The sequence below is a fragment of the Erinaceus europaeus genome, chromosome 20 (genome assembly GCF_950295315.1).
Source record: "Erinaceus europaeus chromosome 20, mEriEur2.1, whole genome shotgun sequence".
In the NCBI taxonomy this organism is placed as follows: domain Eukaryota; kingdom Metazoa; phylum Chordata; class Mammalia; order Eulipotyphla; family Erinaceidae; genus Erinaceus; species Erinaceus europaeus.
In genome coordinates this window covers 9,659,405-9,675,545 of record NC_080181.1, presented here as the reverse complement: position 1 = coordinate 9,675,545, position 16,141 = coordinate 9,659,405, and the positions used below count along the sequence as shown (strand labels likewise).

General features: G+C 44.5%; 1 protein-coding gene and 1 long non-coding RNA gene across 8 annotated transcripts in view; both read right to left on the bottom strand.

The window, feature by feature from the left end:
• MSANTD2 (Myb/SANT DNA binding domain containing 2) overlaps window positions 1-12,937 on the bottom strand; it is a 33,031-nt gene extending 20,094 nt beyond the window's left edge. For 4 of the 7 annotated variants that reach the window (XM_007520655.3, XM_016187120.2, XM_060179827.1 and 1 more), the window contains exon 1: window positions 11,759-12,937. In XM_007520655.3, coding sequence (XP_007520717.2) covers window positions 11,759-12,526 — 768 coding nt within the window. In that variant the 5' untranslated portion in view covers window positions 12,527-12,937. Of the gene's footprint in view, window positions 1-7,333; window positions 7,476-11,758 lie in introns of all 7 variants that reach the window. The other 3 variants (XM_060179826.1, XM_007520656.3, XM_060179825.1) reach the window with 3 other exon arrangements.
• Window positions 5,904-7,327, bottom strand: LOC132534968 (uncharacterized). The gene is made up of 2 exons (XR_009546734.1): window positions 6,385-7,327; window positions 5,904-6,349 (listed from the first exon to the last, which is right to left on the bottom strand). It is a non-coding gene; the product is annotated as an uncharacterized LOC132534968 (long non-coding RNA).
• Window positions 12,938-16,141: the final 3,204 nt, after the last annotated feature.

The following is a 16,141-nucleotide window of genomic DNA, read 5'->3' as shown; positions in this document are numbered from 1 at the left end:
ACAACCCACATGTTTTCTCACCGTCTGCTCAAACAAAAAGCAGGTATCATTCCTCTTCTGGTACATGGAAACTTAATGAGACTGAAATCAGATTCACTATAAATTCTCAAAAAATAACAAACATAGTATGTATATGTGGTTGTGAAATTCAAATGTCTCCCTTGATTTTTTTTCCTCTTGATTTTTGTGATATCATTTATATTATTCAAAGGGGGAAATATTTTACATTTCTAGAGGGGCACAGTTTGACCTCCAAAAATTCAACTATTAATCATGTTTCTTAATCTGCATGAGATGACGGACAGTTTGTAGTTCTGCTGAGGGCTGAGCCATTAGGGTGAACACAGACCACTGGTGTAGCTCTCTGCTGCTCATGGGGCAAACCCTGGTGACATCACAAAGCCATGTGACTCTTGCTTACTACAGCAAAGGCACGTGGATTTCTAGGGCTTAGGCATTATGGAAGGTGGAGAACTCAAACTTTCCAAGGCCAGTAAGATAGAGTTTTCTTCCTAGTACTGGTCACTGTTTTGAATAACTTACTGAAAATATAGTGTTTTCTGTCAGAATGCAGGGTCTTTATTTATTTATTTATTTATTATATTTATTTATTCCTTTTTGTTGTCCTTCTTTTGTTGTAGTTATTGTTGTTAATTGATGTCGTTGTTGTTGGATAGGACAGAGAGAAATAAAGAGAGGAGGGGAAGACAGAGAGGAGGAGAGAAAGACAGACACCTGCAGACCTTCTTCACCGCTTGTGAAGCGACTCCCCTGCAGGTGGGGAGCCAGGGGCTTGAACCGAGATCCTTAACCTGCCCTTGCGCTTCATGCCACCTGTGCTTAACCCACTAGGCCACTGCCTGACTCCCAGAATGCAGGGTCTTCTAAGGTGGGCTTTTTTTTTTTTTTTAATATTTTTAACACTGATGCATTCTCAGTACCTAAATCAAGGTCTGACATGCAATAGTGACTCAATAAATTGTTGCCGAGTGACTGGATGAAAATGACTTCGGAACATATGTAGTAGTGGAGACAGCAAGTAGAAAGTCAAGGCACTTTCTGACCTACTGCACTCTTCTTTATCAAAACTCAGTCCCTTCCATTTAAAGAAAAGTGCTGGTAAATTTAAAATAATAATAAAAGTAGTTTTGGTGGATATGAACTTTATTCTGATTTTATTGATATCAATTAAAAACAACATACTTTTTTCAGATAAATGAAATAATCTGGAGGTAGATTAGTAGAGAAACAATACGTAAGTTTCAAAAATTCAAACTATTACAACAAAGATGTGTTACACAAGCTAAGAAAATTCAACTAGAACTAAGTCCCATTCTCTTATCTCAATTTATATTGAATGAAGTATTTTCCAGAAGCTCAAAACATGTAACTTATGCATACAGCCAAGAACACATGTATAAAAATAAAACAATGGCTGCTATTCCTAAAATGTCTGAAAGCCAACACAGGTTTGTATTTTGCTAAGAAATAACAACACATCCCACTACGTGACAAGACAATACTGACTTGATTAGTGCCAAGAAAAAGACCAAGTGTTTCCATTGGCTCTCAAGGATTCTCTGATCTACTCATAAGTAAGAAATTATATACATATAAACACGTGCTTTTTTCCAATAAGGGGACAGTTTTAATTATTCAGAACAATGGGAAGAGAGACTGCATAGATTACAAACGCCAGACAATTTGCAACAATATGCACTGGAGGCAGTGAATCATTAAGTCTTCCTTTTGAACACTGAATGAAGTGTTTGGAATGGTAAACAGCAGGTAGTACACATTGCATGAACCACAAAATGAGAATAAAACCAAAGATACAAGCACTGCAATCCTACCAGTCAACTGTTTAAAACCTAAAGCTCTTTATAGCACATGTTATTTTTGAAACTCTGTATTTTTCCTGCCAATATTTAGCACTTCAGACATGTTAAAACTTCTCTGCTCCCTCAACCAGGGATATACAGCATATCTGAGTGCCAATACCAATGGTTACCATTTGGAACCTGAGACAAGAACTTCAGTTCATGCCCTCTGATAATGTGAGAGGAAAGAAGGCAAGGCCATTGCTTCTGAAGACTTGGGAGCAGATCAGACTCCAGGAGCCTGCAGGAATACCCATGAGTGCAAACACAGACACTGCCATTCCAACACAGTGTCTGAGCTATATAGCTCACTGGGTTCTTTGGACTCTAAAGGGTGGGATGATTTTTGAGGACTAAAACTCTGACCTAACAAGTCCTAGAGGATTTGTAATCTTTACATTCTCCAAACAGTCCCACTGATTTGTGGCATCAGAAACCTGGTCTAGGGGCCAGGCAGTGGCACACCTGGCAAAGCGCACACATTACTATGTCCAAGGACCCAGGTTCAAGCTCCTGGTCCCATCTGCAGAGGGAAAGGTTCACAAGTGGTGAAGCAGGGCTGCAGGTATCTCTCTGTCTGTCTCCCTCTCTATCCCCTCCTCTCAATTTCTCTCTCTGTCTCTATCCAAGAAAGAGAGAAACCTGGTTTATTTCACTGCCACTGTTGGACTGCACCTCTCAAGTGGCTTCTCCACAAGACTTCTGTCCTTCAGTCACTTTCCACACTAGTCAGTTCTAGAACCTAACACAAGACTGTCATTCCCCAGTTTAACATCCTTTTGCCAGCTAGGACAATGACCACAGCTATGTCACCACTTCCCACCTCCTTTCACCCTCTTCTCTCCAGCCCTATGCTCAGCTATCCAGAACCACAGAGTAGAAAACACTCCACCAGAAGACCAAGACATAACCTGCTCCAAACAGTGATGTTTCTGGAATCTACAAGATGGGAACACAAATCAACTTAATATATTCTGTTTATCTTTTATTAACTGCAACTTAAAGTCATTAGTGAATCAGAAAAAGAGAGAGAGAGAGAGAGAGAGAGAAAATCAGTTTTAATTGGCTTCTAAACACCCCAGTGGCAAGCAGAAAGGATGGAGAAGGGAAAGCCCCCCTGGTAAAGACGCCCCTGGGGAGGGCATGCAGCCTGGACAAACACCTGGAGCTTGCCAGGTGGGGAGTGACTGAGCCTGTGCCCACACAGGTGCTGGTGTATTTCAGCACGTCTAATGTCATAAAAGAGTCCCGAGTGTCCCTGGTCTACCCCATGCCCTCCCACAACCTGTCACTGAGGCTGGAGAACCTGCAGGAGCAGGACTCGGGCTTCTACTACTGCTCTGTGAACGTGGAGGGCAACAAGGACTTCAAGGACCACGACAGCAGCAAGATGGTAGAGCTGAATGTGCTGCCCAGTGCCGGTGGGAGCAGCCAGTCCTGTCCACCAAGGCCTTGTACCCACCATTCCTAGGTGAGGGGCCTCTGGAGAAAGCAAGGGGCCTGTGCGGGGGGTGGGGGGGGAGGGAAGGGCTGAGGAGAGGAAGGAAAGGGACGAGGAAGGAGCAGAAGGGAGGCTGTAAGGAGATGGGAAAAGAACGAGATTCTACCTCAGGAGGCTATAAGTGGGTGCTGAGTGTGCTCCTAAAGCTGACACAGCAGTGTGCACAAAGCTAATCTAGAGACCTACAACATTCACGAGTTCATATAGATATATAGATAGAGATATAGAGAGAGATTTTTTGCCTCCAGGGTTATTGCTGGGGCTTGGTGCCTGCACCACAAATCCTCTGCTTCTGGAGACCATTTTTCCCATTTTTGTTACTCTTGTTGTTTTTATTGTTATTATAGCTGTTGTTGTTGTTGGATAGGACAGAGTGAAATACAGAGAGGGGGAGAGAAAGACAGACAACTGCAGACCTGCTTCATCACTTGTGAAGCAACCCCCCTGCAGGTGGGGAGCCAGGGGCTCAATGAGTTAATATTTGTAAAGCACACAGCACAGGCCATTACATATGGTAAATACCACAAGTGTTAGCTATAGACATTAGTTTTTAATCCAGATAAAATCTGTATCAGATACACTTATGTATTATGAGTACTAGATCACAGAGTAAGATAAATTTCTTTTTATTAGGAGTCAGGCGGTAGGGCCGTGGGTTAAGCGCAGGTGGTGCCAAGCCTAAGGACTAGTGTAAGGATCCTGGTTCAAGCCCCCAGCAGGGGAGTCGCTTCACAGGCGGTGAAGTAGGTCTGCAGGTGTCTATCTTTCTCTCCCCCTCTGTCTCCCCTCCTCTCTCCATTTCTCTCTGTCATATCCAACAACAATGACATCAATAACAACAACCATAATAACTTCAACAATAAAACAACAAGGGCAACAAAAGGGAATAAATAAATATTTTAAAAAATGATTTCTTTTTGTTGTATGTTCAAATAATTGATAATGCTTTAGTTTTTCTTTCCAGTATCTGAACTGAGGGATGAGATATATTGTGAATATCTACACAACTATAATTCAACACTGTAAGGAAGCTATTTATAAAAACATTGAAGTTTTCTAGAACTGGTATATCAACCACATGCTATCCCAACCCCTCTGCTCTGCCCTTGGATGGCAACACCAACCTGTCATGGCATCAGATCATTACCAAGTGCCACACACTATGGCAAACTGCTTTCAATCCAAAGTCGTGGGTTCTTAAACAACTGTCCACTCACAATAGCTTTCTTGGAACACCTGCATTATTCAGGAGTTTCAATTTTGGACAAAACAGATTCGACTGTATCAGCAGTCTACACCATTCTAGGTGCCCTGCTCCTGGGCTGTTACTCCCTGTTACACATTTCAGTTCCATTTCACCTTCAAGAGTCATCTCATGAGAGCCCAAGATGACACAGCCTTGCTGGGTCGCCTCCAGAGCCTGTAGCTTACCCACCATACTAGACACCTCAGCCAGCACTCGAGTAGGCTGACTCTTTCATGGGACGGGGTGCTTTGAGCGTGACTGTGTGCTGCTCTGTCCTGGAGTCTGCTGCAGCTATCTACTGGCAAGTAATACAAAATAAGTCAGTACTTCAGATCTTAGTATTTAAAGAACCCTGTGCTAAGTCTATCAGTGGAGGCTAATGAAAGAGAGTGGGCATGACCTTTAAACCCCACTCTAGGACTTTGGTCCCTTCCCTGTTCCTCTCTGGGCTTCCTAAGAGCAGTGGAATTCCAGGGCCCAGACACACTACATCAGTCAAGGAAAATACCCTAATGATGCTGAGTGTTCTAAAGCAGTGGTCTTCAGCAAGGGGACTGATCTGCTCTCTCTAATCAATGACTGAGGCCCCTGAAAGCCTTAACAACTCCTGACATTTTTATCCAGCTTGCTTATGTTTTGGATGTGAAGATGGGCTCCTAAATTTAGAATAACCAAAGTAATATACACAAGGCTGGTTTTTGTTCTTGTTTTTAACCAGAGCACTACTCACCTCTGGCTTATGATGAGACAGAGGATTGAACCTGGGACTTTGGAGTCTCGGGCACAAAAGTCTTTGATGATCACTATGCTGTCACCTCCACTCTGTTTTTTAAAAACCTAAGTAGAATGTGTCTGGTCACACAACTGTCGAGATACATTACATATAACCTACAACTAAGAATCTGGGTAGTTTTTTTTGGACTCAGAGTATAACTCAATATATTCTCTAGCCAATCCTCAGCTTATCCGTATCATACTAGATTTAACAATTCCTAAATCCTACTAATTTCCTGGATACTTTCAGACACCTAATGAAAAAATTTTTAATGTTAGCTTTGAAATGTTAGAGAGGGGGCCAGGTGGTGGCGCACCGGGTTGAACACACATGCTACAATGCACAAGGACCCATGTTAGAGCCCCCAGCCGCCTCATGCGGCAGGGGAAAAGCTGTGCAAATGGTAAAGCAGTGCTACAGGTGTCTCTCTGCCTCTCTTTCTATCTCCTCCTTCCCTCTTGATTTCTGACTGACCAATAAATAAAGATTAAATTTAAAAAAAAATGTTAGAGAGTACATGGATTTTGCAGCTCTTTGGAGTGTGTAAGCAGAACAAGTTTAAAAGTTGTCACCCCAAAGTTATTCCAGCTGATAAAACAGAAACTAGCTATATACGGCTGTTTAAATTTAAATGAAGGCAAATGTGAAATTCAGTCTCACAGTCAAGCTAGCCACATCTCATGTAGCAATGGCCATTTGTGGCCCCCTGACACTATCCAGTAGCTGTTGGATGATGCAGACATGGAACTCTCCTACCACCAGACAAAGCTCCACAGGACAGCACTTTCCTAGAGAACCATGCCCAGTCAGCTGAGATTATACTTTAAGCCTTGCACCAAAAGCCTCTCCTAGAATGGTATACCATTCTTCTCTTTTAGGCTGAGCTGGAATTAGGCACGCCCAATTTCACTGGAGGTGGACAAGTACTTATAGTATCATAGCTTCTCCTGTTACTACGGCCTCTCCCGTATAGTGCCAGGACCAGGTCTGTCTGCTGGCATGGCAAGGCACAAATCCTACCTCTCCTGCCTAGAGCCATTTTTCTTGATTATGATCAATTTTCCTCCTACTCAGGGGTAAAGGAGTTAGGTAGACAAGAAGGAACTTTGGACTCTGTAGAAGTTTGACTATGTAGTCAACAGAATCCTTCCATAAAATGAAGATTTCTTTAGTGCTCTGAATAATAACTTTTCTTTTTTTGGCCTCAAGGGTTATTGCTAGGACTCAGTACCTGCACTACAAATCCACTCCTCCTGGAGGCCATTTTTCCCCTCTTGTTGTCCTTCTTGTTTATCGTTGTTGTAGTTATTATTATTGTTGTTGTTACTGCTGTCATTGTTGTTGGATAGGACAGAAAGAAATCAAGAGAGATGGGGAGGACAAAGAGGGGGAGAGAGATACCTGCAGACCGCTTTATTGCTTTTAAAGCAACCCCCTTGTAGGTGGGGAACCAGGGATTTGAACCAGATCCTTATACCAGTCTTTGCACTTCTGGCCATGTGCGCTTAACCTGCTGTGCTACCGCCCGCCCCCCCCAATAATAACTTTTTATCTAAATGTTTAATAAGGTATCCACTAACCATATGTGACAATTTACAATTAAAATTTTAATTAATTAAATGTAATTAAAAATTCAGCTCTTCAGACACACGCCACATTCCAAGGATTCGGCAGTGCTGTGGCTGTCACCATGGACTGCAGCAGACACAGACAATAACGGTGGTGCGGACAGACACCCCATCAGCACAGAGGTTTTCATTCAACAGCAGTTTGTCCTATGTACTTTCAACCCTGTGCCCTCTGCACAGCCTCTTCATGAAGGAACCAGAGCATTTAACTCTGCTCTTTACTCGACTTCCCCAAATGCCAGCAAATAAGCTAGGAAGCTTATTCATTCACAGCTTTTATGTAATGAATGTTGTATCTCTTACCTCCAAAACTGCAAGCCTAAATGTAAGTGTATGGTTGGGCATCCAAGACGGTCTTTAAGATACACACCAAGCCTCTGTCAGTCATAAGCAGACACTCAAACTGGAACACACAAGCTTGCAGAGACAGTAGCAACAACAGGAACTGAATGTGGAAGAGAGTGAAGGAGACAAATCTGACTAAATCTTTCTTAGAAATTGTTTGAATGGTATGTTGTATTTCTTGGAAGTCCTTCACTAATAGTGCAGAAGGGAAATCTTGTCTGCAAAGGCCAAAAAAAAAAAAAAAAAAAAGTCCTCAGAGGTGGACAGACTAGTAAAATGCTTACACAGGGACAGTGGCCTTGTGGCTCCAATTTATCTTTGTCCTATTGATCTCCCAAACAAATAATGACTGGGTTTAATAGCTAAAGTGAAAGCCCAAACATATTACATTGTGTTTTGTTTGTTCAAATATGAAATTTGTTCCAAAAATTATGACAGATACTGATTTAAGTCCAAGCAAGGGCTCTAAAAAATCCTTTTGTTTGCTAGGCAAGAGACTCCTAGCATTTTTAAATTTTCCTATGAGCAACCAGCACTGATCCAGCAAAAATAAGTTTTTAGGTCATACAGTTACCTTATATTTCATCTTGAGGTAGGGCAAAAAGTACACATCTGTTTTGGAGACATAACGCCAACTCTCAAGAGGCAAATTTTTGGAGAGCATACAAAAATATGGGGCTTGAGAATGAGTTTTACAGTGCATCAGATTAACTGACTTGAAGTGTGAATACAGCATCTGGCTAAGAAATAAATGCTTCCATGAAATCCAAGTCCTGATAGATCTTTTTACTGCTATCATATGTGGACTTTGGTGAGGTTCTGGCATTTTCCGAAGTCATCACACTGTCTGTTTAAGTCAGATGACACCTAATCAAGTACTACGCTGCCTGCCGTGCCTTGTATTGTCCTGTAGCGCTTTTTAACTCTTTGATGCATGTGCACACTTCAGCTGCACTGTAAACTGTGGGACTGTATATTGCAGTTCTTTCATTCACCTAACACCTAGCTGACAGCCCTGCTCACATTAAGCACTCAAGTACTTGGTGATGTAACATATATGGCCTATAGAGAAGGAGAAAAATCATGTGTAGTAGACATAAAGTCACCTAGATTTGTTTATCTGACTCCAAAATTAGGCTGGAATTGTTGGCAGACACATTTTCTTCTGTCAAGCAAACACAAAGCAGAAAAATTTTAGGACCAAACAATAATCTGTGTAGCAAGGCAGTGTCAAACATACCCATTTTATCCAAATGACTGAACAAATGCCAACACACTTCAAAGTGAAACTCTTTGTAGAAATAAATAAATATTTATATCTGATTTTAAGTTAAAGCTTCTGTTAGTTGATAGGTATATTCCAAATGAATTATAAGTATGTGCACAAATATTCATTTGGATGGTATTTAAAATAGTACTTTGGTAGCAAACCCAAGAGTTACTAGCTTCAATATTCTAATGCTTTGTACAGATAAGAGGACTGAGGTGGAGGCTGGAGAAGTAAGTGGTCTGCTTTCAGGTCATTCAGCAAAGTGGTCAGGAAGGCTGGTCTACCATGCAGCTTCCTGTGGCCTTCATATGACATGCTAAAAAACATCCAATTTAGGGGAAGTTTCATGGGAAAAACATGAATGGACTAGATAATTCTTGCCTCTTTTAAAACTTGGAAGGAGTTATTTGCTGAGTTTTATGACTGACTTTTGAGAGGTATTTCAAAGGCTACATTAGACCAGGAATGAAACTGACACCCAGCTGAGTGGTGGTGTTGCTCTAGTGTCTGAGAAGAGCCCATGTTTTAGGGAGCTACATTACTCAGTGCAAGTTCCTCCACATCTATATTTCCCTGCACTGTTTTTTTTTTTTTTTTTGCTTCTGTTCTATAAAATCTAAAGAAAAGGAAATTAATGATTTTTTTTTCCCAACAGTCCTCATCAAACAAAGTGAGGTATTTCTGAATTATACATTCTAAAATAGCATGTCTGACACTCGGTTCTAATGATTTATATGCAGGGGTATGGGATTCTCTGAGGATCTTTAAAGGTTGTGTTCTTATCATGAACATACTCTGTGTTATTTGTACATCCACCTCGTAAGTGTGTAAACTACCACTCAGTGGCCATATTTGCTTCCACACTTTAGTGACAATGAAGCGTCAGAAGTTAGTTTCAATGCAGTGTTCTCAAATTGGGTGTGGAAGTCTCTGTGTCTTTTGGTTGAAGCCGATCTAAGTAACATTGCTCTTGACTTAACATATATAAAACAAATCTTCCTCCTTGGCTTTATTTCAGCACATTTAATAAATGATATATGCAGTGCTCACTGTGTGCTAGGCGCTGGGGACACAACAGTGAATTACAGACCAAAACTTGACCTAATAGAGCTTTCCATTCTGGCAGGAATGACCAACGCTGGTAATGCAATTCCTAAACAGAACTTACTTAGGGAGTAGAGCACTGAAGAGAAAGAGCGATCTTCTCTCAGTCAATTAATTGCTACTGAGAATCAGGGAACCTACCATCATCCATACAGTCTCAAAACAACTAAGTACTTGCACTTTATTTATTATTACAAATTTGGAGACAAGTCAAATGACTCTCTTATGGTTCTTCAGAAGCTCAGTCTCCTAAGGCCTTTCCTGCCTCATGTCCTCATAACTAGACAAAGATGCAACCCAAATGGGTATTTCTTGATTATTTAAGAAACAATTTTACACAAAGAATTATATTATCTGAGGTTTTGATAGCGTACTTCCCCCCTTTGGGAAATTTCTATGGACAGAAGTCAATCAAGTCAGAACAATTACAAAAACTTAAGGTATACTTCTAAACTCAGGAAAAGTTCATGAACAGATATTAAACATAGCGCAAAATGTTCTTCCCTAAATTTAACCTTAATGACCTTGAATAAAACTATAAATGAGATTCAGAGCAATGTTACTTAGATCAGGCTTCAACCTTAAGACTCACAGGCTTCCACACCCAGTAAGCTACTACTTCAGTCCTATCTATATGCTATTTTCATGATGTCCTTGTTTAAAAAAATAAATAAGGAAAAGAAAAAAGGGGAGCACAAGAAAAACTCAAAGTCACATGCTATCAAGTAAGCCGCATTAATTTTGTAACTAAGAAAAGGATACCAAATTACTTGAGCAGTAGGTGTGGAACCAGCATCTTAATTCTGGACCAAATTTTCTAAGTAACTGTCTGTGGATGAATAAAACTTGAGCCTAGATTTCTCCAACTCTGGAGCAATCTTCTCCTCACTGTGATCATGATTATTGTTACTGTGTTTCAACTCCCCCTTCTTCTCAATAAGTCCCCCCTCCAAAAGTGTCATCCCTATCAGAAAAGAAGTACAGAACTACAATGACTATAAGCAAGAAGAAAACGGGAGAAAGAAGTCTACTCAAGTCTTCTAGCTGTGATGAAAAGACTAGCCTAATTTTAAGAGTTAAAAAAAATACCTCTGCATCTGCCAATAATAAAAGTTGAATGCATGCATTAAAAGTTAATAGGAACAGCAAAATGATAACTCATCTTGTGGTTAAAAAGTTTTTTTTCTGGCTCAAATTATGTCTTTGTCTTTAAACATCCAGATACACAATGATTGCCAGATGCACACTGAGAAATTTACTTGTCACCACATCTGGCACAGAAACTATAAAGAGGGAGAAAAAACTTGGCTTTCATGAACAGACAGCAGGGCCTCCAGGCAATCTAACTCTGGAGGCATCTACACTCCAAATTCTATAGTAGACCAACTCTCAGCAAGGCTAACTTTAAGTGTGCTCCTGACTCCATGGTAATAACCTGGCTACAATCAAGCCTGTCCAGCACTCCACAGCATCTGACTTCCTATTTGTCCTTCATCTCTCAAGTTAGAAGCCAGGAGACTGACACAAAGAGGCCAGTCGTCCGAAGGCACTTTCTGTGTGGCTCTGCCACGGCCACGGCCACTCCTTGAAAACACCTAACCTGGGGGCTCACCGGCTCCCTCTCCTACCCTCCTCGATCCCGCCCAGACCGAGTCAGTCTGGGTGCCCCTCGGCCTGGAACAAAGCGAGGGCCCCGGGAACCCCTGGCGGGCGGCACCGGGACCGCCGCACAACGAGAAACTACCAACTTAGAGCAGGGACATCCTCAATTGGCAAGAAAGAGGGGCGGCGGCAGACACGCCCAACTTCAAACTGAGGAAACCTACGGGCTGGCGGCCTTCTGGGAAAAAAAGCCCCTTTCCCAGGGAGAGAAGAAAAAGGCAGAGGGCATGCGACTCGTCCCGGGGCCCCGGAGGGGAGTCCTGCGCTCAGACAGCCCCCGCCCCCGAGGCCCGCTTCCCCGCCTTCTCTGCCTCTGGTTCGCGGCCCCGGGCCGGGCGGCCGGTTACCTTGATGCGCTCCCGGCACTGGGATGGGGTCCGCTCGTAGCCCAGCTCGGCCAGGGCCCGGGACACGCGCTCGTACATGGCTGGCCCGGGGGCCTTGCTGCCGAACACCGTGCCGGCTCCCTCCAGCTGCTGGTACCGCGCCTCCACCAGCCGCTCGTTGCCCCACACGGCGATGAGCGCGTTCGTCTCAGCCGGCGTCCATGACATGCCCCGGCAGGCGGCGGCAGCGGCCGCCGCGGACCCGCCGCCTCCGCCGCCGCCGCCTCCGCCGCCAGGGGAGAAGGAGACCGAGGATGAGGCGGCGCTGCGGGCCCCCAGCCCCAGCCCGAGACCCCCGGACGCCGCTGCCCCCGAGGCCACCGCACTGCCCGGCCCGAGCGGGGAGGCACCCCGAGGCGTGGAAGGGTCAGACAGCGACGGATTCCCGTCGCTCATGCCATCAGGCGAGGCCGGGGAGAGCACCTCCATCTTCGGGATTTTTAGCGGCGAGTTGGCGGGCAGCTCCGAGCCACAGGGCGCAGCCATCTTCCAAGCGGCCGCCGCTGCAGCGCCCGGAAGTGACGCGCCCGCACATCCGGCCACCGCAGTCTCCGGGGTCGCCCGCGGGCCTACTTCGCCCGCCGCCGAGAATCTCGGCTCCCCGGCGGCCGCTCGGAGGCCGCCCGCTCCGTCTCCGCGCGCCCGACCGCGCCGGCCGCCCCTGTCCGGCGGCGACGGCCGGGGCGGAGGCGCGCCGGGGCCCCGCGCCGAGGAGAAGGGAGGGGGCATGAGGGCTCCGGCGGGAGGAACGGCTCGCAGCCTGCCCACTTCCTCTCCAGTCTCAGCCCCCGGGAGGAGGGGGGCGGCCGCGAGGGGCCCCGAGTTAAGGAGGACGCGACCATTCCGCTCGCTCGCTCCCGCCGCCCGCGCGCCGCCTCGCCCCCCGCTCTCCCGGCTGCGCAGCGCCCAGGCTGCCGTCCGGGGCGGGGGCGGGGGCCGGGGCCGCGCCGGGAGGGACCTCGGTTCGGCGCCGCGGCCCGACGGAGAGCATCTCCCGGGGAGGCTTTAAAGGCGGCGGCCCCTCCTGCATCCCGAGCGCTTCGCTGCCAGCCAGGCTCTGGCTCCCAGCTCCCTGGGTCGGCGTGACCCTTTCTTTGTACGCGACTTGGTGTCTTCCGGGCGTGTATGTTTCTCCCGAGCCCAGCAGGAGCCTTACCTCCCACTCCATTTGCTCCTTCCTCCCTAACTTGGAAGTTGCAGCGTTTGCCCACTTTTTCATACTCGGAGTTAAAGGGAGACTTGTCACTTTTGACAGCTCTTGTTTCTCTGGGAATTAGTGTATTCATCGCTCCAGGATGCCCCTTAAAGCACACCAAGCCCAGTGCTTACTGGAAGATAGCAATCTTCTTGTAAGCCAAAACGCTCCTTCTTTATCTTGAAGAACTCAACGGGGTTTGTTCTTTTTTTTTTTTTTTAAATTCAAACAAGTTATGCAGTTTTTTCTTTTTTTTAATTCAAACAAGTTATGCAGTTTTTTTTTTTTTTCTCCCTCCATGGTTATTGCTGGGGCTGGGTGCCTGCACTACGAACCCACTGCTCCGGGAGGCTATTCCCCCCTTTTGTTGCCCTTCTTGCTTATCGTTGTTGTTATTGTTGGATAGGCCAGAGAGAAATTGAGAGAGGATGGGAAGACTGAGGGGGGAAAGAACAAAGAGGGGGAGAGAAAGACACCTGTAGACCTGCTTCACCGCTTGTGAAGCGATCCTTCTGCAGGTGGGGAGTTGGGGGCTCGAACCGGGATCCTTATGCCAGTCCCTGCACTTTGCGCCTTGTGTGCTTATACCGCTGCACTACTGCCCAGCGCCCTAATTTTTTCTAAAATAGCAACCATATATTAGGTTTGAAAAAGAAGGCAGTATGGAGGGGCCCCTGTGGATAGAGCTCAGGACTTTTATGATTTGGGTTCCCAGCACCGCATATATATGCTGGAGTGATACACAGACAACTCCCTCTCCCTTATTTCGTCCCCACCAGTGTCTTGGTTTCTTCATCTATAAACTGACAATAATCTTACAGCACTGTGAGAATTAAATGAGATAATACACTGAAGTCCTCAAAATTTCTTGGTTCAGAGTATATACAGAATTAGCTGTTATTTCAAGTTGTCTATACTCTAGTTAGAAGTTTCCCTGTTACTTTCTCTCCAACTGGTTTACAGTGTTTTTTTTATTAAAATGTATTAATCTACTTGAGAGAAAGCACCCACCGGAGCATCACTGTAGCACATGGGATTAAACTGAATCTTATGCATGACAGTCAACAATTTATCCACTGTATCATCTCCCAGGCCTTGTTTTTAGTATTCTTAACCTTCAGTTCTCTTAAGGACTTGGGTGGGATCTCAGACCAAATCCACTCTCATTCAAACCAAAATCACTCAAACCAAAATCATCAAACCAAATCCACTCTCATTCAACTTAGCAGCACGTTTTGTCATGTTCTAAGACAGTATAAAAGGAAGAGCCATGCCCACATCAGAGACTGCAGAGCTTTAAAAACACTGCTTCTCTATTCTTATTTCTAGGATCCTCACTCCTCCCATTGTTAATTCTAGATGATACTCAAATCTACTCTGACTCATATAGGAAGCCTTCCTAGATAAACAATGATTGAAAAGTATCCCTCTCCAAACTCTTTCTAGACATTATATATACATAATTGCCCTCCCTTTATTCCTACACCCATCAGTCTTAGTAAGAAAGGGTTGTATCAAAAACAAAACTTCCAGGAACACCAGAAGTCAAAACTACACTAGTAGAGAGCTATTGGCATGTGCATAGGCTACTATGTAAGCAGCCAGGAACCCTATGTTTGCCAGTGTTGACTGGACAGGCTGAGCCTGGATCCCAGGGATCATCTGATATGATATTCAAGATTGGATAGTTCAATCAAAAATTATAGAATAGCTACTGTGTTTGAAGCCATATGCTACAGCTTTTATTGTAGGTCCAAATGCTAGTAACAAGTAGATTAAAAAAAAAACACTACTTGAGAGATAATGTATGAAATATTCCAAAAGCAAAATAATGTGCAAGAGTACAGAACAATGGACATAACCTAACTGCGGACTTGGAACTACTACTTTTAACTCTTCTATCTCCTTCACCTATTGGGTCGTCCAAAACTCATTATGCATTTTTGCATAGGAAAACATGGAAGTGGGGGCAGGGTGGTGGTGTACCTGGCTGAATGCACATGTTACAATGCGCAAGGGCTGGGGATGGAGCCCCCAGTCCCCACCTGCAGGGGGAAAGCTTTGGAGTGGTGAAGCAATATTGCAAGTGTTTCTGTTTCTCTCCCTCTCTATCGCCCCCTTTCCTCTTGGTTTCTAGCTGTCTCTATTTAATAAGGATAATAAAAAAAAGAAAAGAAAAGAAAAACTTGGGGGTCAGGCAGTGCTGCATGATAAGTATACATATCACCATGTGCAAGGTCCCAGGTTCAAGCTCCCGTTCCACACCTTCAGGAGGGACACTTCACAAGCGTGTCTGCAGGTGTCTATCTTTCTCTCTCCCCCTCCCCTCTCAACTTCTGTCTGTCCTGTCAAATAAAATAGAAAGAAAAAAGAATGGAAACAGCCAATGGTGATGGTGGACTTGTAGTGCCATCATGGAGCCCCAGCAATAACCCTGATGACAAAAAAAAAAAAGTAATCAGAGACAGCATAAAATATATATATACATATATATATATCATTATTTTTCTGACAGCCCACTATTTTGTCTGCCATCGGGTGTCAAGTGCTCCTTTCCCAGCTTGTCTGTGACACCTCCACTAGCCAATGGCACAGAAGGCCTCCCTGTCTCACCCACTCTTAGCACTTAGCATGCCGTCATGTTTTCTTTGACAAAGGTTTAACTGATTTTGTGTATCCATTCTTACTGTATTTATTTCCTTGAAAAGGAAGACATGTTGAAATTAATTTTCAATTTTAGCAAGGCTATAAAGACTTAAATTACAAAAAAAAACAAGCAAAAAAGGGTTGGGGGGAGTTGGGTGGCAGTGCACCTGGTTGTTGAACACCCATGTCGCCATGCCTAAGCATCTCGACTAATGCCTGCTCCCCACCTGCAGAGAGAAATTTTCACAAGTGGTGAAGCAGGGCTGCAGGTGTTTCTCTGTCTCTATCTCCCCCTTCTCTCTCAATTTCTCTTTATCCTATCAAATAAAATAAAGTAAAATAAATACACATAGAATGAAGTACAAGGAACTGCACAAGGATTCTGGTTCAAGCTCCCGGCTCCTTGCCTGCAGGGGGGGTTACTTCACAAGTGGTTACTTCACAGGTCTGCAGATGTCTTTTTCTCTATCTTCCTCTCCCCTCTCAATTTCTCTGTCCTGTCC